General features: G+C 43.9%; 1 protein-coding gene across 3 annotated transcripts in view; it reads left to right on the top strand.

Moving 5' to 3' along the window:
• Nucleotides 1–730: 730 nt before the first annotated feature.
• The window catches only part of Fyb2 (FYN binding protein 2), a 106,721-nt gene continuing 79,694 nt past the window's right edge, over nucleotides 731–27,757 (top strand). For 2 of the 3 annotated variants that reach the window (XM_028786396.1, XM_028786386.1), the window contains exon 1: nucleotides 1,132–1,199. In XM_028786396.1, coding sequence (XP_028642229.1) covers nucleotides 1,173–1,199 — 27 coding nt within the window. In that variant the 5' untranslated portion in view covers nucleotides 1,132–1,172. Of the gene's footprint in view, nucleotides 873–1,131; nucleotides 1,200–27,757 lie in introns of those variants that run through there. The other variant, XM_028786406.1, reaches the window with a different exon arrangement.

The following is a 27,757-nucleotide window of genomic DNA, read 5'->3' as shown; positions in this document are numbered from 1 at the left end:
CTCCCCAAATCTAGGAACTGAAGTTTGGGTTTCCAGCCATGAGCAGCTCTGGAAGGAAACAGAAAAAAAAAAAAATCAGAACCCAGAATCATCATCGTCAGTCAATCAGAGCATCTTTCCTTCCGCATCCTACCAGTGACACTCCAAGCTAGATAAAGCCACCTCTCTCTTTAAGCTCCAGTTCGTCCCCTGCTAAAAGGAGGACAGCTGAACTTGTCAGAGCTACTTGTAAGAGGTAAATGGATTCATGCCTTCAAACACCGCGACCATGCCTGTCTTTAAAAACGGGTGTAGTTTATTTCAGCTTCCTCTCACACCCCCATTAAACGCACCTGCCTGCTTAGCAACACTTAAAAGCTTTCTTTCCTCTGGGCCCGGAGCAGTTTTTGTGAAACTAAGTAGCCATCAGCAGGGGCAGAGTTGGGCGAGGGCGTCACTAAAGGAGATCTCAGTGTTCTGAGCTTTCCAGTCTAACTTTAGGGACAAGATGTACTCGGCTCCCAGAAACTCCCCCAGATGGGATGTGATGGGAGAGGACCAGACTCAGGCACAAAGTGAAACCTTTGCAAAGGGAGGGATGGCAAGGAAGTCTTGGGACCAGCGGGCTCAGCCTTCTGCCCACACACCGCCCCCTACCCCTATGCAGCAGGTCCAGCTGGGAGGATGGAGGCCCGCCCACTCCCAGCCCCGAGGGAGGGAGGAGCCACAGCCCAGGTGGAGCAGGTGAAGAGCCAGGGTTCCAGCTCGTCCCGGACAGGGGAAGTGACTTCAAGCTGGCGGGCGGAGGCGAGAGCACTGTTGGCCCCAGGATCCAGCTCTGGGAAGCTGGCATTGTCTCCCAGTCGCTGCCTCGGAGGACCACAATGGAAGAGGTAAGGCACCCGCTTGCGTGTGGGCTGTCACCTTGCCAACTTTAGTTCCTTTCAAAGGAGGAAGCCCTAGAGAAAGAGCTGCCGGTGTGTCCTGGGCCGGACCAAACACGTCAGGTGTCCCGCTATGAAACTAGCATGCTGGCCTTGCTCAGGCAGCCTATGTCCTGTTTCTACAGAACCCGAGGCGCTCTCTCTATAACTCAGGCCACAGTTCAAGTGCCTGTCACTTCATTGTTGACTTTCTTTCTCTGTCCGGCCCCTGTGGTGGCAGATGGGTGTCCAGGTTCAAGGACAGAGAGCATGACTCTGGGAAAAGGTGGCCTCGTGGTAAGTGGTATGCCCTGTGGCGTTTTTACATCGCTGTTCCCTGTTAACTCTGGGCTGGGGCAAAAGTGCTAGTGCCCTTGAGCCTTAGGGCTCTCACTTCTGTGAGACTGAAGGTGCGTGAAAAAAAAATAGAGTCCAGGCTTGTGATGGCTCCAGAGGCAGAGGCTGGGGTGTTTGAACACTAAAGCCAGTCTGAGTCACACAGGGGGACGCCGGAAGGTTTTGGTTTTGACAAAAGCAACCCAAGGTTTTGAATGGTTTTGATTGGCTGAATGCTGTTGACATATTCAGAGATTTTGCCTGACTAACCCCATCTTCTCTAGTCCTTGTCCTGCTGTTTTATTAGTGGCTTGCATTTCGCAGATGGATATAAGCATGTTACGCCATTGTCTCTATTAAATATTTGGGTGCAAATTGTTTATTCCTGAAATTGTGTTTCTTCCCACCCAGATGTTTGGTTTACAGTCAGGATGGTGGATCCATTCATCTGTGACTAGACAAGGACAGCTGGGGAGTTTTAAAGGGACTCCTGGATCTCTGGTGGTTCACTCCATACAGTTAGTTGAGTTTTGGAAAATGGGAGCCAGTGACATCAGTTCCAGCCCGTTTGTGGTTGCTTTCATGTTTAAAAACTTCTTCTTTTCGTGGGGCGGGGGGGAAATTGTTTTTATTTAGAAAAGGGCTTACTTTACAGCTCAGGCTGGCCTTAATCTTTCAAACACTTGAATTACAGGCATATGTCACCACATCGACCTCTTTTGGTCAACCTTTGGGACCAGCTTCCATATTGGCAATTTGCCAGGCTGAACTGATTCTTGTGGATTCAGAGAAAAAAGGAAAAACAATTTACATTCTGCCCTCTCTGGCTAGCCAGGATCCGAACTGTCCACCACTATTTCTGCTTATCAACCTGATGGGACAAAGATCTGGAGGTCATTGTCCCCGAGGTTTTTAGGTGAGGAAGCCGAAGGACAGTCCGTTACTGCTACACGGTATGGCACGAGCAAGGATTAATTACTCCAGCAGAACAGACAGAATGTACAAAAAGTGCCAAAAGACAAATTTGCTTCCTAGTAACATTTTATAGAATAAGATCCAGTGCACTTCTTCCATGGCTCAGAAAGATGAGGGCAAAAGACCCAAAAAGAAATATAGTTTCGCCGGGCGGTGGTGGTGCACGCCTTTAATCCCAGCACTTGGGAGGCAGAGGCAGGCGGATTTCTGAGTTCGAGGCTAGCCTGGTCTTCAGAGTGAGTTCCAGGACAGCCCGGGCTACACAGAGAAACCCTGTCTCAAAAAAAACAAAAAACAAAAAAAACAAAAAAAAACAAAAACAAAAACAAAACAAAACAAAAAAAAGAAATATAGTTTCTCATCTGGAAAGGATCCATATATTGTTTTAGAAAGCCAACCAAACATTCCTTTATATAATCTATACATTTTGAGCACCTCCATTATGGTCAATTCCCTTTTTGGGTGCATGGATACAGCTAGGAACCAAACAGCCCAAAATCTCTGCGTTAGCCAGGCACTCTGGTACAAGTGTGTAATTCCAGCACCTAGAAGGCTGAGGCAGGATCAAAAGTTCGAGGCCAGACTAGGCTATGTAGCTGTATAAAACACATCCATGAAGCTTTATATCCTAGTAAGAAAGGGAAAGGAAACAAAAATCCAAGGGCTAAAGGCAGCTAATGCAATGCAGATGTTCAAAGCAGAGAAGGGTCTAAGATCATGAAGCAACAGAGAAGACTGCCATTTTAAAGGGGACAATGTCAAAGGTCACTGTAAGGAGGAAACTGAGCAGAAACTTTAGAGTGTGGTTGTATGGATGTTTTGGGGGAAAGATTCTGTTGAGAGGTACAAGTTCATTTAAGCTGCTTTGATAAAGAACAAACAGCCGAATGTAAACTATAGAAGCAGAGGAAGCAAGGGTGGATGCTCACATGGTAAAGGCTGTGGAACCCTTAGTAGAAGCTAGCTTTGCCCAACCATGGCGAGTAGCTATACGGCACCATCTGGCTTTCATTGCCTAAGAATCAGGTTTGGAAACTGAGGGCCAGACTGTGAGAGCATCAGCTGGCTGGCCTGGTAGAGGGAACCTGCTTAGATCTAAGGAGAAGTGTCTCTGGCCAGGCTTGCAGGAATGGTGGTTACAAGTGTCAGATTCTGGGTCTCTGACTTTGGATGATTGAACTAACAAGGTTTTAGCTTTATGAGGCACAGAAGTGGCATCCATTTGGTAAACACTACTTTTAGCTGTGAATTTTGATCTTTTCCTAGATCAGCCATGTGTGGCACTATACAGGTAAATGAATATTCTATGTGTTCTTTGTTGCTAAGCGGAGTGTTGGTAGGTTGGGTGTATCAACTGCATTTTTAGCTTACGATATGGTATTTTCTACTTTCCGTGGGATTATTATGCCATTATCCTTTGATAAGTCAAGGTGCATCTGTGTGTTAAAGGTAGAGTCATAGTGGTATACTTAGAGAAGGGACGGAGGGAGGAAGAGGATTGTTGATGACCCAAAGGCATAAAGGCTGAACTCGGAGGAAGGATGGAGCCAGCACTTTTTAGAGATGACTTAATACTGAGCAGTTTAGAAGGAGACCAGGAGTCAGTTTTAGACATGGGATGATTGAAGGGCTAATTATACAGAGGAACGAATACTCAGCTTCAGAGTTCACCAGAGAGGTTGAAGCAGGAGAATGATCAGAATAATATCTACATTAGAACCGTGCTGACGGTGCATAGGTATTTAAGACCGAATGGTGTTAAAACTGACCTCACATTCTCCAACATCTTCCTCAGAAGGTGGAAGCTGGCTCCCTATACTGTGTCTGGGCAAAACTGCAGGCTGCCTTGAACATTGCAGGTTGCCACTGTTAGCACGCTGTTCCCGTCTTGATTTGAGAACTGATTCTTACAGCCCTGAGATAGCTTTTTTTTTTTTTTACAGCAGCTTTTATGCTGAAGATAGCCTCATGCGCACCCCTGAATGACAGTTCTGGATGAGCCTAGCTTGCTAGCTTTCCTGCAAGGCTACACTCAGGGCCCCACAGACCACACCAGCACCAGGCAAACCCTACAGAGTAGCTTTCATCAACACCCTGTGGATAGAAAACTCACCCAACTGGGCCATGTTAATAGTCTCCTCCTACACAATTGGGAGATGCAGAAAGTGGGATTTATGTTCGTTTTAGGTCGCTCAATTTTCTGTTGTTTGGTTCTGTAATGGTAGGTATAAAAACAAATAGATACCTTTAGTTATTAAAGGAAAAGTTATTTTTATCTGAGCATGGTAGTACACACCTCTAATCCTAGCATTTAGAAAGCTGAGGCAGGAGGACTGTAAATTTAAGACCAGCCTGTGCTACATAGTGAGATTCTATCTTTAAATAAATAAATAAACAAACAAACAGGGCTAATCACTGCCACACTGCTTTAATCCCAGCACTCCAGAGGCCAAGAATGTAGAGCTCTGAGCTCAAGGCCAGCCTTATCTACAGAAGCAGTTCCAGACCATTCAAGGTTACATAGTGAGATCCTGTCCCAAACAAACAACAGCAAAAATTTCTTTCTTGTAAAAATATATGGTTTGGAGGAATTCTGTAAGAGCATGTTTTGAGCTGGCTCAGTTGGTAAAGGGCTTGCCATACAGGCATGAAGACCTAAACTTAATCCACAGTACCCATGTCAAAAACGGCAGGCATTGTGGTGTATGCTTACAATTCTCCAACTGGAAAGGCGGAGACTGGAGGATCCCTGGGGCTTGATGGACAGTAGTCTGGCAGAATCAGTGAGCCCCAGGTTCAGTGGGAGAGCCTGCCTCAAAAACGAAGGTGGGTGGCTCCTCAGGAGCCACATCTGAGGTGGACCTCTGGTCTTTACATGCATATGCAAATATGTATACATACACACAATTATGTGCACATACCTCTCTCTCTCTCTCTCTCTCTCTCTCTCTCTCTCTCTCTCTCTCTCTCTGTCACACACACACACACCCACACACACACACACACACACACACACACACACACACACACACTCAAGGCAGGGGCTGCTTTACAGACCCTCACCCTCATACTGAGAGGTTGCTAAGTCCTTTTACAAATGCAGAGTTAAGTGGTATCCTAGCCTGTGCTCTCGGCCAGGGGTGTTTTCCCTTGGGTCCAGTCTTGGCAAGAGACAATTGTGGAATTTTTTAGTTAGAGCTTACCAGTCAAGGTATCAGCAAATGGGACTTACATGTTTGATGGATGAGCTTGAATCACATTAAGAATCAAGCCACATTGAAGTTCACCTCTGCCCATTGGCAGCCAAGTGACTCGAGCAAGTGCTGGAGTTGGGAAATCTTTCAAAGTCCAACCAGTTTAACAACTCCCATTTTACAAGGAAATTTGAGTCCCAGGGGCAGAAAATTGGCAGCGGTTTGAAACTACCCATCCAGTCTCTGTAGCTTGGATATCCTGTTCTTACTCATGTTGAGTTGGGAGATCTGCTTCTTAGGCCCAGCTCTCATTGTTTTATGGACATTGAGCAAGCATCTTCCATGGGCCAGGTCCCCCATTAGCGTCTGAGAGGGACCTGCCTTACTGATGTCTAGTGCCTCAGCCTTTCAGAAGAGTGTTAAAGAAAACAAATGGCGGAAAGTAGAATGATGAAGACCATCCCAGTCTCGATGGCAGCAGTGTAGCTGGGCGCCTAGCCCAGCATGAGCTATCTGAGGGGCTGTTGTCTGTGTTGAAGGTCTGAGGAGTAGGTAGCAATGTGTCAGAAGAGGAGATGAAGAAGAGTGGGTGGGTGGTGGAGGGCAGCAGACAGGCATAATGGAATCCTAGGATTTAGAAAGAACAGGGGCTAAAAGGCCCTTGGTGATGCCCATGTTTTACTCCAAGAACCGAAGAAGCCACTGGATTTGGAGTGGGGGAGATTTTCCTCTAAACTTCAGGATTGAGCTGCGTGTTCTGTGGCAGTCCTGAGGTGGTAAGCTATTAGCAAGATCACCTTTGGCTAATTTGAATAAAATGAGGTGGTAAGCTATTAGTAAGATCACCTTTGGCTAATTTGAATAAAATCTAAGCGTGAATGCCTGTGACACACAGCTTAGCAATTCTTTAAGAGAAATGTTTAGGTTTTTTTTACCTAAATTATCCTATGTTTAAGGAAAAGGTTCTAAGGGAGCATCTATTATTAAATAAAGGAAGTGCCAGCTGTTTTCTATCTGTGTGTATTTCTAGTCACAAGGATTGATCCTCGAGGATCCACCTGAAATGACAGGGTCTGGTTGGTGAGCTTGTCTAGGGAGAATAGAAACAGTGTGGTGCACATCTGTAATCACAGTACACAGAAGGCTGTGACAGGAGACTACTGTGAGTTCCAGGCTAGTCTGGGTTATGGGGTAAGACTCTGTTTTGGGGAGTTTTTTTGTGTTTTTTTTTTTTAAGTTTGGCAACTTCACAAATGTGTTATGAGGGAAAAGAAACCACTCAGTGAATCACTGAATAAAAGGCTGGGCAGCTCACACCTGTCTTGGTTGGGATGCTGAGAAGCATCCTCTTGTATTGTTTGGTCCTTGCTGGTGAGACAGGAAGTGACCTGCATCACTGCCTCACAGCAATCCCCAACCTCATCATCATTGCTTCAAAGGGAAGAGTCAAATCATCATCCTCCAAATCATTCACTTACATTTCTTCTGAGACAAGTTCTCCCAGCAGGCAATGTGGACCGTGTCATTCTGCTGCCGTATCTCAGCTGTTCTTGATGCCTGTGACAGGGAGTCCATGCTTGTCAGTCTAGCTGACAAGGCTGCCCAAACAGTCTTGGTGCCCAAACAGTATCCACCCACTTTAGCCATTGTCCCTGGGCTATCCCTGTTTCAGCCTGACATTTCTGTAAGCTTCTTCACCCAGAGTCATGACTTCTTGCTAGTGTGACTCAAATCAGGCCCTGCTTTTCCAAGAATTCTTCCCAAGCTCCTTGGCCACAATTGGTCTCTCCACTCTTTGCAAGACACCCCTAGGCCCTTTGAATAGATCCAAGTGTCAACTACAGGGTCCTATGGGGTAAGACACTGTCTTGTAAGAGACAGGAAAGCTTGCCTCTTAAAGGCACAGCCCCTGAGGCAACCTGACTGGTTTGTCCCGAGCTCTGACAAATGCCAGTTTCTTGGCTTTGAGCATGATATTTAATTTCTCAGGGCCCCAGGTGCTCCATTTGTAAAGGAGAAAAAAAAATAATAATACCTGTCTCTTAGCATTCCACAGAGGCTTAAATATGTTCATATGAATAAAGAACTTGGACCAGCCCAGGGCTAAAAGGGCAGATAATGCTATGTCTGACATAACAGTAACTTACAGGAGGAATAAGCAGCTGCCACAGTTGGGTTGTGTTAGTCTTTGCCCAGAGTCTTACACTGAAGGCCTGGCACACAGTGCTTGAAGAGCACCCATGTTATTTAGAGGGTCTTTACAGAAGTGAGGCCAAAGAGTTTTAATCCGGCATGAGTGATATCCTCAGAAAAGAGCATTTAAACATGCAGGGGATAGAAGATGGGACCATACCGTGACAACCCCCTGTGGACATCAAGACCACCATCAGGCTCCAAGCTGAGTGAAAGACCTACAGTCCCCAAGAAGGACCTGACCTTATCTGCATCTTGAACATTTACCTTCCAGAACCGTCAGACAACAGATTCCTCTTGTTTCAACCACAACTTACGGCATTTAATCATGGATGCCCCAGCAAAGTTCTACAAGAACCCATATACACACATTAACAAAAAAAGCTGATGTTAATATTCAAGGAGGGCTTTTTAATACTCTGGGTGATATTTCATGTCACTGTTTGGACCCACTCCAAAACAGCAGCTATTGCTTAGCTCTTCTGAGAAGGGACTTGAGAAAGTGCTACAGGGGGCTGGACAGGCATGAGGTAGGCATCAAAGTCGGTGTTGCACCCAGTCAACAAATCCTGGGAAGATGTTCAAAGATTAGCCAAAACAAACACCCCATTTGCTAGGACTCATTAAATACAGACAAGTTGTATAGACTGCATTTCAGAAATAATCAAGCCACTTTGCACCCTGACTATGAAAAAAGTTCAGATTTTTCCTTTCTCTGGTCTCCTGACTATTTTTATTATTATCTTTCACAGGGCAGGATCCTGGTGCAAATTAAGACTGTTTAACTCAAAGTGTGATTCTTTTGTGATTTTTACATTTTATTTACATTTCTCTCTGGGTGTGTGTTCCATGCTGCACAACTACCTAGGAAGAGTTAATTCTCTTCTACCATGTGGAGCCTAGGAATCAAACTCAGGTGATCAAGCTTGAGAGAAAATGCCGTTACCCACTAAGCCTTCCTAACCCTGCAGCCCTTTAATACAGTTCTTCATGTTACGGTCACCTCCAACTATAAAATTATTTCATTGCTACTTCATAATTGTAATTGTTGCTACTTTTCTGACTCATAATGTAAATATCTAAAGTGAGCCCTGAAGGGGTTGAGAGCCACAGATTGAGAACCACTGCACTAAGCCATCTTGCTGGCCTTCTGGTTGCAGTTCTTGTTGACTGGCTTTGGTCTTTCCATCGTGATGATAGTGGATGCTTATGAGGCAGAGGGTTAAAGCGTTAGGCCAGGACCTGCATGTGACCCACCACCTGCCACACACTTGCTATTTGTCCCCAGACAAGTCAGTTGTCTTCTTTAACACTTTTTCTCATCTGTTTGTGTGTATAGTAACACCTGTCAATTTTGTCAGTAAGGATTACATTTTGAATAGTGTATTTGAATAAACACGAAAGCTAACTGCTGTACTTACAGTTGATGTTGTCAAGCTGCCCATCCATAGAATTATAGCAGAGCCACCACTTACCAGTGGTGCAGACCATTTCCAAGCCCTTCAACTGCCCCACACCCTGCCCCCAACACACACACACACACACACACACACACACACACACACATATATCTTTGGTGAAGTAGTCCATAACCCATCTCAAAACTCAGCCATAGCTGGAGGCAAGAGGAGAGAAAGGAGCTGGGAGGCAAGGATTGTTTCTAAAAATTTTGAGGACTGAATTTTTATTAAGCCAGTATCATTAAAGGTTTAAAGAACAAGTAGAGACAGCTTCAAATGTCCATTAAAATCGAAGCGTCCACAGTTGTTGTGCTCTTCCTGGTTTGGTGGGTTGTTGTTATTATTGTTTACTGTTGTTTTGAGTGATAAGGATGGAACCTAGTACTTTGTGTATGCTACTCTACCAAACCATTCTGTTTGCTTTTCTTTCCTTTTCTCTTCTTTTCTTTCCTTTCCTTTTTCTTTCTTTTCTCTTTTTAAAGGCAGGGACTCATTAATGTTTTGTTGCCCAGGCTGGCCTTGAACTCCCTCTGTAGCCCAAGAAATTCTTGAACTTTTAGCCTTTCTGCCTCAGCCTCCCAAGTAGCTGGTCTCATAGGCCTGTACCACCAGGGTCTACCATGATGCTATTTCAGTTGTGTGGCGTGTGTGTACTGTGACTTTTCCTGTCTTCTATGGTGTGAGCAAAGAGCATGAGGCTGGGAGTCTTGGGACTCTTGTCCAATTTGATGTCCTCCTTTTATGCCTGGATATCTGAAGGTGAATTATTTTACCCTCTGTGGCCACTGGCTTCACTGCTTGTGAGAGAGGATTTAAATAGAGAGAGCAGACAGCTAAGAGCATGTAACAGCAGAACTGTCTGTATCATCTGAGTGATGTGAGGGGCTGCTAAAGAATGTGGTACATGAGAAGTGGCCCTGATCTGAAGACTTCAAATCAGAAGTATTCTCACATGTGAGCTGGCCTGAGCACTGACATGGTATTGCAGTGTGAACTGGCCTGAGCACGGACATGGTATCTCAGAGTGAACAGGCCTGAGCATTGACATGATATCTCAGTGTGAACTGGCCTGAACACTGACATGGTATCACAGTGTGAACTGGCCTGAGCACTGACATGGTGTCACAATGTGAACTGGTTCAAACACTGACATATCACAGTGTGAACTGGCCTGAACACTGACATGGTATTACAGTGTGAACTGGCCTAGCACTGACATGGTATCTCAGTATGAACTGGCCTGAGCACTGAGATGATATCTCAGTGTGAACTGGCTGAGCACTGACATGGTATCACAGTGTGAACTGGTCTGAGCAGTAACATGGTATCACAGCTCTCACATGTGAGCTGGCCCGAGCACTGATATGGTACTGTAGTGTGAATTGATCTGAACACTGACATGGTATAGCAGAGGTTTTAAATCATTACCTGGTTCATACACAGAATTATTTAGATTATCTTCAGGCTGGGTGTATAAGATATATATCATGTATACATGAATCTTGTATTTAGATTTAATATCACAATGCATATATAGAATAATCTGAGATCTAATACACTACTGAGGCCACACATTTTGAATAAGGTATGCTTAACTATTTATGTCTTCTACCTTGTTTAATCTCCAGTTCACAGACCAAGGACCCCAAGGTCTGGCACTCTATCCCTCATAAACCAATTAGACCAGTAGATGTGTGTTCTGTGCTCACTTCTCCTTGCCACTCACCACAATTCTATGCTTAGTGATTATTTTAATGAACTTAATGTCCTGGGAAGAATGGAAGATATTTATAGAGCATGATCCAGTCTTTTCAAACACGATTTCATTCAAACCTCACCAATCCCACAAGAAAGACTCCATCTCCATTTTACAGTCAAGGAAATGGTTCTCTGGGTTGCCTGGTTTTGTTCAACGTCTCATGGATGAAGAACCAGGAGCCAATCTTTGAACCATATACTCTACTTAAAAGTCCCTAGATGCTCAGCAAATTAGGTCACCACTTTTTTGAGTTTATTATCTGGAAAAGCACAAACAGAGACATTAGCTTATGTACTGTGGTTTTAATTTTCCATTTGGAGTAGAATAGTATGTTTACTGTGATGGTTGGTCTTGGTCATGGACTTGACTGAATCTGGAATCACTACTGGGTACTCCTGTGAGTGCTCCTTTAAATTCGTGTTCATTTCTTCAATTTTGTTCCTCTGGAGAATACTTATTAGCACATTCACCAAGCAACTAAATAACCAGCACTATCTTAACTTCTCCACGAGCCAGAAATTCCTCCTTGCAGTCAGGCGTACAACCTCTGAATGTCAATCATTCATCAGAGAGGAAATGAAGACTCTGACTCTGTCCAGCCTTTCAGAGAGAAGTGTTTCTGGAAAATCCTAGGACCAATCCTGTCTCTTAAAGGATCCCATATGTGTACTGGACCAAAGGCATGCACGGCCTGTAAATCTTTAATATGTTTTATATGTCCAGGTATCACTACCCCCAACTTTTCATAGGAAAAGAGAGGCTCGCAGGGATAAGAGACATCTCGAGATATGGAGCTTCAATCTGAAGCTCTGGGGATCCTGCCCATGCTCCTTGCCTGCACTGTAGCATCTCTGGGTGGCTCTGACTTTTTTTCACCCCATTGCAGCAGCAGGGAAAGGCAGTCAGTAGGTTTCCTTCTTACGCATCCTGTTCTCCATCACATTTCTTTGTTATGATAGAACATGGAGTTTCTTGGTAAACATCCCCAGTGGTGACTCTTGGAGTTAAATATCTTCTCCTAAACAGGATCCCATAAAACTGCATCAACAGCAGCATTTCCTCAGCTGGGAAGAGTGTGGGAGAGTCATATACCACCAGGCAGTGATGAACATCTATACCCATTGATGGTTCAAGGACTTAGTTTGAAAGTGCTTCAACAGCCGCAGCAGTACTTTTAATACAACTCTTTTAGGTGGAAACTGTTGATAGGCCAACATTCTGTGAGATTTATTATTGTCCTGTGACTGTGTGGAAACATCTTTTCTGAAAAAAAATTTGAGGGACAGTGAAACTGTCTTGGCCACACCATTTCCCTGCTTATGTATAGTCAACACTGGTTTTATTTTTTCCAAAGTGACTCACAGGCAAGTTGTGCCCTTGTGTTTCGTAGTGTTGGTGTGTCAAGACTCTTCTCCTTCAGCTATGACTGTTCTTTCTGCGTTAATCCAGGGGTTATGGGGAAAAGGAACCCTAGTAAAATACCTCCTGAGTCTCTTTTCTTCAGGCTGGGCTGTAGCTTAGTGGTAGAACATTTGTGAGGAAGTTTTGAGGTCCCGTTTGCCATCCCCAGCTCCACAAAAGTGAACACCCCTCAGTCTCTGAGTCTGAATGCTGGGACTACCTCCCACTGGCTGTGTGATCTTCAGCCTGTTATTCAGCTTCTCTGAGGGTCTCAGTGGAGGACACTACCCACTTATTGACAGCTCTCCTGAGCTTGTGGGTTTCAACAGAACACTTAAAGTAATACTGGATGCCATGAACACTATGGTGGCATTAGCTGATGTGGCTGCCGATGATGACTGTGAAGATACTCACAATCTACAGGGAAACAGAAAAGCAGATGTGGTGAATACAGTGATAAACACACATGATATTAAATACCATGATTGATCAAACAGGGTCAAGAGATGGGGAGGAGTCAAGAATAGAAGACTTTAAGCTGAAACCTAAAGAAGCAAATGAGTGAGACAGGGCCAGAGAGCCGTATGATGTCCTGGTTGTGGTAGACACATCACTGAGAATAGTTAAAAATGGGGTACGGAGTTCCTTAGAGGCAAGACAGTTGCCTAACACGTTCAAGGCCATGAGTTGGGATGGGAGAAGGGAAGAGATGGCAAACATTTTTTAAAAAATGCAGACTGTATTGCTGAACTCACTGGCTACAAATCTCACCCTGTCTGCTTGCCCTTGGAGGCGGTGCTCCACGGCTTTATGCTTTGCTTGCTTTATTGACAAAATATGTCATAGTAATAATAATGGAGCTTGATGCATAGATATTTTTATAAAAGAAAACTGAGCTTTATATATAAAGCTCTTAGCATATTACCTAACATATGTTATTCCTTTAATACTGGCTGTTAGAAATAAAATGCCTGTGTCCCCTACATTTTCTGGAGTAAGGTGTGGTAGAACCTGTAGGCATGAAGTATCACAGAAGAAAGCACAGCAATGGTGTACTTGACTAGGGAAGGGATCCAAAGGAACTGTATTACAGAAAGAACATAAACCTCAGCCATAGAGCATAGCCACATGGCCAAGCTACTTAAGGCTTTTAAGGTTAAGTTTCTCTTCTGTTGAATGGAATTGATGACACATTACACACCTTCTTTCAGATGGTTACGGGAGATCAAATGACATCAATGAGGAAAGGGTTTTGTGAATTGCGATACAAGATAAAAACAGAAGGAAATTATAGCAGGAAGTGATGTGTAGACTAGGTAAATACCTGGGGTAGGGTGAGGGCAGGACCTAGCTCCAGCTCTCTCCTATTGTGTTACAGCTTGGAATCATTAGTTACTTATCTCATTGCCTTGACAAAATACCTGACAAAAGTAGCTAAAAGGAAGGGTGTCCCTTGTCTTTGTGCTTACACTTCCAGAGAATAGAATGCAGTCCAAGATGGAGGTGGCATGAGGGATGGGGAAGGACTAAAGGCTGCTGGTCACATTGCATCAAACACAGTAGCCAATACTAGTATCCAGTTTGCTTTCTCCAGTATTCAGCTTTCTTTCTCCCATTGTTTTGGTCCAGGACCACGGTGCATGTAATGGTACCCCTCACATTTCATATCCTGGTTAGCTTTTACTGTGAACTGGACATAGTCTAGTCATCTGAGAAGGAAGTCCATTGAGGAACTTCCTAGATTCCTAGATTGAGGAAAAGAGGATTGGCCTATAGACATATCTATGAAGAGTTGTCTGGATTTTTAAATTGATGTAGGACGGCCCAACCCAACATGGATGACACTGTGTATGGTCAGGATAGGCAGTCTTGGGCTATGCATAGAAGCTAAATAATCATGAACTTGCTAGTGAGCCAGAAAACAGTGTTCCTCCATGTTTCCTGCTTCAAGTTCCTGCTTGCATTCCTGCCCTGATGTTCTTCAATGACATGTAACCTGTAAACTGAAGGAAAGAGTTGCCTCACCTACGTAGCTTTTGGCCAAAGTGCTTTATCAAAGCAACAGAGATAAAACTAGAATAGGGTGTGTCTTCCTACCTCAATTCACTTAATCTAGATAATCCCTCAGAGACCTGCCTGGAGATCTGTTCCCTTGACAACTCTGCTTCCTATCAAGATGATAATCAAGATTAACCCTCATTCTTGGTGTTGAATTTGGCTGGGCTCATAAAGGCCTGCTTTCAATTTAGTAAGCCCAAGTATAAGTTAAGTAGGAACATTAAGGGTTATGGGCTTCCACTGGTGAAATGTTCACTCAGGAAATTTTATCATATAACCTAGCCTCCAGCTAGGGAGATTTTTGAAAGAAAGAAAGCAACTATCCTTAATTAATCTCAAGACCCTATAGGAATCCTTTTGGAAAAAAATGGGAAAAGATATCAATAGCATTTCCACCAAGCAACTAGAGAATTTATGCGAAATAGAAATCTATTGCAAACGTAGTTTTAGTGCCTTTGTGGCTTGTCAAGTTTAGGCAAGCATGTGTTAAATTCAGTGTGAATGTTTGTATCCATCTGACCCTAGTGATTAAGCATGCTTTCCTCTTCCCTCCTTCATTCTTTTCCCTTCTCTCCACAAGTTTGTCCAAAGTTGGCCTGTCTTCATCTCTTTATCTACCATACCTCTCCCAATCTCTACTTGCCATTTTAAAAGCCCCTCTGTTGGGAAAGTCTTGCTACCCTACATCAGTTTTTTTTACTTCTGTGGCCAACAATACTCAGTACTCACCAGATGACTCTGTTCTCTTCACAATTTGCAGCTTCTTTTCAAATTATATTGGAGTCATATGACAAGTTCTGCCCAGTGGGATGTGGGTGGAAGTGACACTCAGGCACCACCAAGTGGTTATGAGTCTCTTTGCCCTTCTGAACGTGCCCCAGGTGCTGAGGTGTAAAATGCTCCATGTCGGATCTCTGAGTGAGTGTAAGGAACAGTCCTACATATGTTGAGCTTGTAGGAGAGGGAGGCTGGAGTGGAGGAGCAAAGCCTTGGGTCAACCCAGTGAGATCTGGGGTCTGCTTGAATATAACTAAACCTATCCTATACTAACCACAGATCACCCCATTTTCAAAATGGCATAAGTATTAGTTTCCTATTGATGGTGTAACAAGTGGGGTCACAGGGCTACATGCCTCCTGTCAATATGAGAAGAATCTGTCTCCCTGCCCTTTTCATCTTAGAAACCACTTGCTGTCGGTGTTTGGTGGCTCCTTCAGAATCAAGGCCAGCAGAGTGGCATCTTCTTTTCTCTCTGATCTTGGCTTTCAGCCTTATATCCTTTAAAACAATGAATTTCTTACCTCTGTTCTATAAAGGCTCTAAGAATATGCTGAGCCCACTTGGGTGAGCCAAGACCTCATTCCAAAGTTCCTTGACCATGTAAGACACCATAATAAAACAGATTCACAGGTTCTCAGAGTTAGGACATGGGCATCTCTAGGTACTATAGAGAGTATTATAGCCTGCTTCTTTCTTAGCCCATCCTGACCAGTTGGTTTCGGAGTACTCATCCAATTGTTTTTTGATTGTTTGTTTGTTTGTTGTTTGTTTGGACTTTTATGGGTAAATAGCTATTTTCTACACAACTTATTTCCCATATTGTGAATTTCATTCTGAAAAAAATCAGAGGTTATTTCTTATTGTTATCTTGTTCACTAATTTATCTGATCAATAAGAATGGCAGCTACAATGATAACAATTATGCTTGGAGGCCTGGGCATGGTCTCCTTTCTGTGAAGAATGTAACTATTATCACCTGGCATTCTGAGAGTGACCACTGTACACATCTCATGTAGAAAGACTGAACCCTTGTGAGTTTAAATAGCTATCCTGAGACCACAAAGTAACTTAGTCATGGGTCCAGGGCTTGAAACTTACTCTATATGATCCCAGAGATCTTTCATTTAATAAGTAGGGTGCCAAGAGCCCATAAAATGAAATAATTTAGGCCTTACTCAAACATTTTGGAGTTTAATAAGGAAGACATACAACTGCAATATCCCATCATTGCAGTGGGGACAATAATACCACGCTCAAGTGACTGGACTCACTTGGTGAGTCAGAGAGATCATTCCTGAGTCAGGCTTTAAAGAATGACACGCTATTGCAGGAAGGCTTTCTCTAGGAGTAAACACACATCTGCCTGGATTTACCTTTTGGAGCATGAATACAATATAACTTTACCAAAGTCTAACTTGGGGAGCCTATGTCTTCATTGGGCTCATTTACAGAGCATGAGTGAGAGGCTCTTGTCTGTGTAGGTGATCCAAAGCAGTCACTCTGTCAGAGAGTTTGACCCAGCATGAATGATGATGTCCCAATAGCTGCATTGATGGAGTCCACCCTTTGTTTTTTTTTGTTTGGTTGGTTGTTTTTTTTTTTTGTTTGTTTTGTTTTGTTTTGTTTTGTTTTTCGAGACAGGATTTCTCTGTGTAGTCCTGGCTTGCCTGGAACTCACTCTGTAGACCAGGCTGGCCTCGAACTCAGAAATCCACCTGCCTCTGCCTCCCAATGCTGGGATTAAAGGTGTGCGCCACCACCGCCCGGCTTGGTTAACCTTCTACACACTGTATAGTCTAGCACCTTCTGAGATCACAAGACATTATGTAGTTAAGGCAGAATTACATACAATAGGTAGGAGGGTGTGGGAAGAAGAAACTGAATCTCAAGTGAGGATCCACTTTTCTCTCTTCCTCACCCACTTCTTCCATGAAAGAATGTCAACAACTCACAGGCTAGATCTTGAGTTCCCATGGGAGTAGCCACGGCTACTCTGATAAAAGTGGTGGCCACTATGCTAGATGGACACCACACCATAGTTTGAGCAATGGAGGACAGGTGTGGGAAATACATTGTAGCCATAGAGTACAATGTGTCTCATGGACCTGTAGCAGAAAAGAGTGTGCCTTGAGGAGCAACAGGCTGTGTGTATAGAAGGGTGTGGAATTGTATGTAATAGAACCATGGGGATTTGTATATCTCTGTTGAGGGCTGAATAGACTCTTGGGTGAAGAGTGCCAGGGGCAGATGATGATGGTAACACATCCTGGATTCACTAAGCCTCCTTCACTTTGTTGTCCTCTGGACTGGCTGTGAGCTTGTAAGTACATGATTAGAGACTGGTTTTGAGATTTGAAAGAGTTTCACAGAATTGCTATGAGTCCTGTGTTCAGCTATCTCTTGTTCTCTAGACTTCAGTGGGCTTTATTCATCCCTTCATCAGGTCACAGTTAGTTTTGAGCTTCCACAGGTAGAGTGCTGCTCTGTACACCAGTGTCCTTAGCTAGCTGTATCTGTCTCTGCTAATCTAGGTCTAGGCACTCAGCTCTTTCTACCCAGACCATCCTCTCATGCACTGCACACATTTAAAGAGAATGCTTCCAACCTGGGTTGCATTCTATTCTATTCAAAACATCTTTCTACTTCACTTGATTTGATATTCATAAGAACCTTAGTAAGAGAAAAGAATAAATACAATTATTTCCATTTTAGATATGAGAGAGAGAAAGAGAGAGAGAGAGAGAGAGAGAGAGAGATCTTTAATTGGTCAACAAATATTTTAGCTAACATCCTTAAGCTGTGACATATTCAGAGAGAACTAGTTAACATGAACCTATTAACTTTTACTCTAGTGTCATGGTAGACGCCAAGGTCTCTAATCCCTACCACAAACTTTCAGAACCAGAAGAGAGAGCTCACACTATAGATCATCGGCTCTCAACCTGGGGATTGAACAACGCTTTCACAGGACCAACCAAACCCACGGGGAAACACATGCATTTGCATTATGATTCATGACTTTAGCAACATAACAGTTCTGAAGTATCAACAAAAATAACTTTACCATTTGGGATCACTACAACATGAGGAATTGTTTAAAGGGTCCTGAAATAAGAAGGTTGAGAAGCTTTATATAAACAGACTGAGGCTCTGAGATACTACCCCAGTGTTACCTCTCCAAGGAGTCAGATCCTCTTGAGGAACCAAAGCTTACACAGGACCAGAAAGCCATCATTTCAGGCCCTCTATTCTCTCAAAGCTAAATGATTGCCTGCTATTTTTTTTCGGTGTAGTATCCTGTGACTTTAAATGTCTTATTCATTCATCTTCTCTCTTAATGCACAGAAAATCCAGCCATCACTCTTAAAGCCATGTATGCTATACAGATTGCCTGTGTCATTCCACCTTCTCCTTATTCTGACCATTGACCTCTTTTCTAAACCAAGTCCCAGATATGTCCCAGCACTCATGAGAAAATTCAAGGCCATCTCTAGCTGGTGGCTTCATCAGATTCTTTCCTCATCAGGGATCTCTTTACTATTACCCACCTTTTGCTGACTGCAGAGAGACCCCCTGAATAGAGTAGTAATCGGGAGAATAAAGTTTTGGAGTGAGGGTCTCATGCTACTGTTCTGAGTGAATACCATTAGCAGACCTGGGTATAAGTTGGAAGTAGAAAGGAAAATAGAAGAGCGTAAAGTCATAGGGTTTGTTAAGCTATGTAGATTAGCAATGTGACTGTTCAAACATGAGATGAACAAAGACAAGAAGAGCTATGCTAACACGAACTGGGTTGGAGGAGCCCATGAGCACTCAACCCTAAAAAAATAAAGAACTATAGGTGACTAAGGAATGCACCAAACAGAGAATTAGCCTTCCTCAGGAAAGAGCACATGGATTGCACACAAGAGCACACATTACCCAATACCAAATGGTCAGTCCTGAGAATATACATACAAATAACTTTATGCAGACTGAACAGGTTGTACTTATGTATTTAGGAATATATATGTGTGCATATATGTGTATGTATAACAAGTAATGCAAAAAGGCCATGACTTTGAAAGAATAATGAAAGATATATGGATGGCTAGGGAGGGAGGAAAGAAACAAGGGAAATAATATAATCTTAAAAAAATAAAAGAAATAATAAAAGAATCCTGACATAAAGTACAGATAGAGAAGGTAGTTCAGCAGTTAAGGCCATTTGTTGTTCTTACAGAAGACTAGAGTTTAGTTCCCAGCACTGGTAGCTCACAGCCATCTATAACTCTAACCCCAAGAGATCTAAAACCCTCCTCTGGTCTCCATAGACATCTTTAAGCAGATATGTGTATACATACACCTGCATATACACACACAGGCTTCTGCTGAAGCCTCCTTTCCCTCCTTCCTCTCCTTCTCTTTCTCCTTTCCCCTTTTTCTTCCGCCTCCCCCTCCCCTCCTTCTCCTGCCTCCCTTCCTCCTCCTCCTAAATTGTATATCTGTGTATGGAGGTACACGTGTATTGAAAGGCGACTCTCAGGAGGGATTCCCTTGTTTCCTTCCACTGTGGACTCTGAGGCTCTAGCAAGGGGTTTTACCAAAGCATCCTGTTGGCCCAGAAACCCATTCTTGCTCCTAAACTCCCATACCAGATAATGAAGAATAAATGGCCAGTAGTTGGGCAGTTGGCAGGCTGCGGCACATTTGCACAGGTTGTAAATTCTGATTTAAGGCCCCATCTCCTGTCTGCTGATATAATTAAAACCTAGGCTGCTTTTCTGGGGGCTTCAGTTCAAAACTTGTCTCAGATGCGCACCATCCAAATTTTCTGCAGAGACCCTCAACACCAACCCAGAGGCACTGCTCAGCAACATTTTGATGTCTAGAAGCATTGCTGAACTACCACTGCTCAGCTGACTTCCTGAAACGCCATAAATCTTGTGTCTGCAGCGAGCTGTGGTTTGCTTTGCAGGCCATCCTATTTGGTCCTCTACGGGCCTGTGCCTTGAGGAGGGGTTCTGGTGGCTCTAACATATCAGGTTCTTGGTCTGGGGAGATGGTTCGGCGCATAAAACACTTGCTGCACAGCTGTAAAATCTGGGATTTAGATTCCCCAGTACTCACAGAGAAGCAGGCAGGCTTGGTGCCTGCTCCTTGCTAAACCAGAAGGCAGAGTTAAGAGATGCCTGGGGTAAGCCAGTGAGAGACCTTGAATAAATAGACAGTCATTGAGGGAGACAACAATGTCAACTCTGAGCCAACACACAGAAAATAATCACTTTCTTGTTTCCAGCTCTCACTGTGTCTCTGAAGGCATTTCGAACCGTGAAACTGAAAATGGGCTTCGTGTTCCTTTAGTGGTGTGCAGGCCCGGGGCTCACAGCCAGCCCCGTTTTTCTCACCTTACACTCTAGTAGGTACCATAATCCTCCCAGGCCAGGAATCTCTGCCTGCTGGGCTCTCTAAGCCTCAGGCCTTTTAAAGCTTTCTCTCCTTGCTCCACAACCGGTAAATAACTGTGATTTCCTCTGCTGAGGGCATCAGGTTCCTTCTCTGAGAAGTCACTTGTTACTCAAACCTACTTAGGTTTGTCCTGTCCTGCCTGTCCTCCTGCAGCTCCGTCCTAGGAGTGACCTTGGGGTACTGTCAGTGTCACAATAGGTGGCTTCTTTCACAAGACAATGGAAGGGCTGAGGGTGGGGTGGGGTGGGGGGGTATCAATTCCATGAGGCCTTGGGTGCTCAGGAAAAAGATAACAAGGTTTACCATTAGGGAAAAGGTGTGCATAACACCGTTCTTTCGGAAACCCCATAGGCTTCAGGTTGTTGCTGGCTTCAGAGCTTGGCTCCAGTGCTCATTAGCGACCTGAGAAACTCTTCAGAAAGCTCTGATCCTCAGCTCTGTCCTTATCTCAGAAGCCTGCTAGTGGAACTACAGAAACTCAGAGACACACTGCTAAGCACACCCGGAGAGGCAGTAACATAAACAAATGTAACGGACTAGGAATCCAGAGCACCCTTTACCTTTCCAGAATGAAGCCTAATTGCTCTCAGTCCCCACATGCATAAATACATAATTAAAATGACATGTGTCATCTGTGTGTTCTCTCTATGCCTCAGCACAGTGACAGAAACAAGAGCTGGAAAAAAAAATGCACTCCTAGCCTCTACAAACCCCAGTGTGAAGCAGGGTGAGGTCAGAGCAAGACACAGGCACAGCTAGATGACTGGGATAGAACTAGGAGACTGGAAAGGGGCGAGCAGAGGCTGCTGTAACAGCAGGGGTCAAGCACACTTTGCCCAACCCCAGAGCTAGAAGACACTTCTGGGAACTGACACCTCAGCTCTTGTCAAATGATGAATATGAGCCCAGGAAATAAGCATGGAGAGGTATTCCGCACAGAGAGTGCACTGTGGAGAAACGCACACAGGCAACTTGGCTTTCTTGTGTGTGTGTAGAGGGGAGGGGGAATGAGCCTGATGGAGTAGGAAGTGCTGAGGAAAGAAGATGGAGGTGAAGGCAGACAGGGCCTGTGTGTGCAGCCTGTGTGTGTAGCATCGGGCCATGGGGGACTCCTGAAGGATTTTAATAAGGGAGTGCCATGATTAGAAGAGCAATTTAGAAGCACTGTTGGCAGCAAATTAATTGGTAGTTCTCTGAGAAAGCCCTTTTTGAAATGAGAATCCCCTCTAGGCCACTATCTGAAATCTGCTCATTCATTTTGTTCTGGGTTGCTTTGGTAAATATTTATTGAGCACTTGGAGGCACTCATGGAGAGCCCATGGGCTCTGTGAAAATGAGGGTATGTCTCTACCTGCCACCAAGGAGCTCATGGAATCCAGGGACAACAATGTATTCACTTGCATCATTACAGTAGGACACAGGAAGTGATGAAGAATAAGGCGGTAAGAGAATGGAGCTCTGCTGGAGAGCTCTGCATCCAAATGTGTTGTTGGATGAAAGGCTGAGATGGCCATACAAATATGAACAGATATTCTGTTCAGCGAGGGCATGTTTAGAGGTCCCTAGGACCATTCCAGGACACACCCAAGACCGGGAGCCATTGGGAGAAGAGATCTGAGGAGTGAGAGATTTTGAGGGGTAGTGATAAGACCCTCCTGGGAGTTTCAGAGCTACATGTAAAAGAAGCATGATCTGAAGAGTGGGTGTCTAGGAAAGACACTCCACACATTTCAGATAACAGGTGAAGCACAAGGTAAGAGGATGAAGGAAATCATGGTCCTTATCTGTGAAGCACAGCAGGTCTATGTGATCATAGAATACAGAGATGAATAGCAGGGCCTTAGTGTTAGAATCCTTGTCTAGCATTATGCAAACTCTTGGATCAGAGCCTCCATAGGATGGAGGGTGGGAGGAAAAAACACATGTAACAGTGGCCTGAGATCCAGGAGCTGAAGGAGTAAGCATTTGTGCTGGCCAACTTTATGTCAACTTGACACAAGTCAAAGTCATCTGAGAGGAGGATGCCTCCGTTAGAAGTGTGTCTCCATCAGAGCAAGATGTAGGCAGGCTTATAGGGGCCTTTTTAAAATTAGTGATTGATGTTGGAGGGCCCAGTCCATTGTGGGTGGTATACCCCTGGCCATGAGTGCTATAAGAAAGCAGGCTGAGCAAGCCATAAGGAGCAAGGCAGTAAGTAGCATTCCTCCATGGTCTCTGCATCAGCTCCTGCCTCCGGCTTCCTGCCATGTTTGATTCCCGGCCTGATTTCCTTTGATAATGGACTGTAATAGAGAAGTTGAGATAAATCCCCTCCAAGTTGCTTTTGGTCATGGTGTTTCATCACAGCAATAGAAACACTAACTAATACAGCATATTACCTGATTAATAGTTAAGGGGGAAATGCCAGCTTTTGAAAAGAGAGTGAAAAAGTATCGTGGGAATGTATTTTAGAGCCATTGAGTCACTGAAGGGTTTTTTGGGTGAAGCTAATTGCTAGTGAGAAAATAATTGTAAAAATATCAGCTGAAGCTGATGGCCCACTGAACTATCTGCTAGGGATTATCTACAGTTTCAGCTGCCATTTTTTTTTTTTTTTTTTTTTTTTTGGTACCTGGTACAGACTCGTTGCCTTATTCTCCTTCCTCCAACCTTGAAGAATTTCCTGGGACATGGATAGAAACTCATCCATAATGCCCTTCCCACATCTCCCAAGTGCAGCATGCTTTTAAGATGACTAATTTGTCATAACTGTCTTGGTATCAGAACCCTACCCGAATCATCCCAAGACAGTTCCTGGTTGATACGTATGATACCTTGGGTTTGCACTCGTTATTTTCCTATGGAAACAGTAGCAGGTCTCAGCATATAGCATGCTGCTGCAGTAGGAACTACAGGAGTCCAAGCAACTTTCCAAAGATAGAGAGAGAAATGAAGCAGGTTCTGTGACTCATGTGACCTGGATGGACAGTTTGATGAGGGAAAGTTGGACATTAGTATTCATTTGGGGCACTAGAGAGATGATTCTTTATATTGGTACCAAAGTACTACTATTAGGACCTTTGAATTCCAGTTCCAGTGTTTTTCTGTTTTCTGGTGGATGAACAGAAAGGCTTTCTCAAAGAAAAGTTGTCCATAGATATAGACTAAACATTGTCTCTGTCCTCTTAAAGGCTTTGCATCAAAACACCTTCTCTTCTTTACTGCCCTGCAAAAGCAACCAAGATCATATCTTCCTCAAAGGCTCAGAAGACCCTCAGTGAGCATGGCTTTCTTCTTCCATCATCACCTCTGCAGTCTTCTGGTTGCTCTGATCTGCTTCCCTTGAAATGTAGAGGACCTGCATGCCCCTGCTTTTGTTTATGCTGTCCCATCTGCCCAGAATGGCTTCAGAGCCTCCCCTCCAGTGAAAACACTTCATCTCACTTCCTCTGGGCTTCACCAAACATAGTCTTGTGTGTGTGTGTGTGTGTGTGTGTGTGTGTGTGTGTGTGTGTGTGTGTGTGGCGTGTGTGTGTGTGTGCAGATGTGGGGATCAGAAGACAATTCACAGGAATCTGTTCTCCCCACCTAGTATTTCTGTTACTTGACAAACTCTATGCTAGCTAGTTTGGAGGATTCTAGGGGATTCTCCTGTTTCTATTTCCTGCCTTGCTGGGGGAGTGCTGTGAAGCCACCATACCTGACTTTGCGAATTCAGCAGGCTGAGCTCAGGCAATCAGACTTGCAAGGCAAGTACTTTTACCCACTGAGCCATCTCAGGGCCCCAAACTGATCCATGATGCCACTGCATATTTATTGACAAAACATTTAGCCTTGTGGTTAGGTGGCTGTTTCCATAACTGCCTTCATTGAATGTTTAGGGTTGCTCTACTTAGCTGGCCCAGCTATCAGTTGAAGATTAAAGAGATGAATAGAGCTTGTGCATTGTGAAAAAGTTGAAAGGCTCATGGAGTCCGTGGGCAATTGAGATAAGTTAGAAGGTGGTAAACAAGCAGGACTGACCCAGATGAGAGCCTGGAGGCACATGATCACCCTGGACACTGGGAATTGCCTTCCTGTCCTCATGGGTAACTCCAGAAGTTCTAGATTCCTTAAAGCATGTGGGGAGTATTCCTTAGGATGCAGATATCTGAGGACACAGGACATACTTGTCAGCCCTTATACCCATGTCAGGGGTTTTAGCTTTCAAGCTGAACCTGTTCCCAGGGCAGCTAAGGGGGCATCAGACTGCTCTGTGCTGTTTTTAGCCTTTCCTAGTAGTCTTAGGTATTAATCCCTGGTGCCAGGAATACAGGCAGTCTTCCCTCTATCCAGCTCTTGGAGTGGTAGAGCCTGTATTCATGAAAGATGACTGTCTACATGCTATTTTGAAGATGTTTCCTTCTTTCCATGTTAGCTAGCATTGGCAGCTATGACTACCCCTTTCTAGAGCATAATTTCTTGGCTTCTGCAGCTTTCCCTGTGCCTTGGATTTTTAGCTTGCCTGTTCCTTAGGGTTCTTGTATTTGCTTACCAGGTGGGGCGAGTTCATTAATATTACCTTGTAGTGAACAATAATAAACAATAATACTCAGCAATGTATAGAAACTCAGAAACTGGAGTTTGGGGGACTTAGCCAGCACATTTTTTTTTTTTATGTCATCATCCACACCTGAAGTCACTGCTAGTTCATTGGAAACCAATATAGTTCTTTCTCATGTGGAGTTGTGGTTTGATGTGTTGTAGGCATCATGGAGAGACGTCTAGAATACCATGACACTAAAGATGTGTGGGCAAGTAGCCTCCACCCCACACTGTATAAGCTTCCGACAATGATGTATGATTTGACAGCAGGCTTGTCTCATTTGCAAATTTACTTTAAAAACATTACATCACCTAATTACATTTTGTTTTTTAGTTTTGCACTTTTATATTTAAAAAATTGCAACAAATCAGAGCTACTTTGAAAACCCAAGGGGGCATGAGCATATTTGCTATGTCATTTATTATAAGATTTAGAATTTTTTTTCAGTTTTGTTAAGAAAAATGTTGTGTTCCTGTCAATATAAACAAAAAAAAATCAAATAAAGAATGGTTTTCTGAGGGCTGGAGAGATGGGTCTGTGGTTAAGAGCACTGGCTTCTTGTACAGAAGACAGGAATTCAGTTCCCAGCCCCCACAGAGAAGTTTACAACCACACCTCCAGATCCAGGGGATCCAACAGTGTTTTCTGACCTCTTCAGCCCCGGATAGGCACACAGTGAACATACAGATATTCTGGCAAAACACTCATATGCATAAATATAAATTTTAAACGTGTTTGTTTGTTGTTGTTGTTGTTGTTGTTGTTGTTGTTGTTATTGTTGTGACAGGGTTTCTCTGCATAGACTTGGCTGTCCTGGAACTCAATCTGTACACCAGACTGGCCTCAAACTCAGAGATCTGTCTGCTTCTGCCATCTGAGCACTGGGATTAAAGATGTGTGATACCATTGCCCAGCTAAAAGGTTATTTTGTTTGTTTGTTTATTTTTTAAAAGATGGGTTTCCTGGAATTTTAAATTGCTTCCATAAAATAACTATTAAATAATTTTTGTTCTAGTTGGTTTCAGTTATTGTAATCACACATGTGGTTTGGTGTGTGTGAGAGCACAGGCACGCATGCTCCACAGTAAAAGCGTGGTCACATGATGGTTTTCAGGGATCCAGTTCTCCCCTTCTTCAATGGGTTCTGAGACTCAAACTCTAATCTTTGGGTTTGCTCCGGAAGCCATTTTATTCACCGAACCATCTGGCTAACTGTGATGACGGACAGTTTGCAATGAAATTGTGATACAGACACAGTCATGCGACTTCTGTGAGACAGGAAAAGGATTATAAGCCAGTGAAAAATGTCAATGTACATTAGCAGAGTGATTAAAAGTAGTCCTGGGATTCTACAGAGTAGGTTAGAATCCCTGTGTCGTGTTCTCCATCAGTGGTTCTCAACCGGTAGGTTGTGGCTCCTTTGGGGGGTCACATGACCTTTTCACAGAGCTTGCACATCTGATATCCTGCTTATCAGTTATTTATATTACAATTCATAACAGTAGCAAAATTAGTTATGAAATAGCAATACAAGTAGTTTTATGCTTGGGGGTCACCACACCATGAGGAAGTATGTTAAAGGGTCACAGCCTTAGGAAGTTTGAGAACCACTGATCTATAGAAACTTGAGTTATTTAAGCCCTCCCCATACATTAGCTTGTCTATGAAATGGCACCACACCTGCATGATGGGGCTGCTAGAGATGAATCAACACTCCGTGTATCAGCTTTCATGGTGAGCTGAAGAGGACGGAACGCACACCTGTCAAATGTGTTCTATGCAAAGGAGCACAGAAGCACTCACACTCAGTCTCACGGGTGAACGTGAGCCCCAAAGCCAGGCCACATGAATCAAATTCCTGGTTTGACCTTCTGTGACCTGGATGGGAAGCACTTAGGCTTTCTGTGCATGGTATCTGTCTGTACCTGGGACTCCAACAGAACAGTGTGTGCCACTGGACATGTGGGAGACGTATTTGCCTCTTGTATCTGCCATTAAATTTTCGTGATTCTATAAAACTAAAAAGTGAATGAGAGACACCTGTTGTTCTCCAAGTTTGGCTAAATGGCGACGTCATAACATCACATGCAAGAAACTGGCCTTAGAAGTGTTTGACCCTGGTGGCCTCATCCTTCTGAAGTGGCACTTACTTTGTTTATGGTGTCTGGTTGCCTCCTCCTTTCTGTATTGGAGATAAGCCTCTCCTGTTTAGGGGACACTACACCTTTCATCTTTGATTGTTCCCACAATAGTTCAGTCATGGCCTTGCCATGTGCTTCCCAAATGAAGCATTTTCGGTTCACCTGGTCCATCCAGAACAGAAGCGCCCAGGATTGTTTCTAAAGCTATTTTCAGTGCGATCTGCTGATGTTAGAGGGGACTGACTGTTTCTGAGGGTATTCAAAGCTGACCTCACAAAGATGGTGCAAGGAAACTTTAAAAGTTTAGAGTTCTCATTCACGTCATGTATGGACCTGCTAACCTTTCCAAGCCGGCATTCTCCGGTTCATCTATTCATCACAGACTTTGTGAACCACTGAACTAGAGGTAGGCCAAGATAAGTAAGGCTCTCTGCCTGTAGCATCTAGATTCTGAAAGGCTTGTAAATCTCCATCAATTCACCACATTTTTATTGAGCAGCTGTTGTAAGGCAAATATTCTTCCAGGTTCTGACTTTACAGGAGTGA

Source organism: Grammomys surdaster, unplaced genomic scaffold (genome assembly GCF_004785775.1).
Source record: "Grammomys surdaster isolate TR1022 unplaced genomic scaffold, NIH_TR_1.0 100, whole genome shotgun sequence".
Taxonomy (NCBI): Eukaryota; Metazoa; Chordata; class Mammalia; order Rodentia; family Muridae; genus Grammomys; species Grammomys surdaster.
Note: the sequence above shows the minus strand (reverse complement) of the source record. Positions and strands in the feature narration are given on the sequence as shown.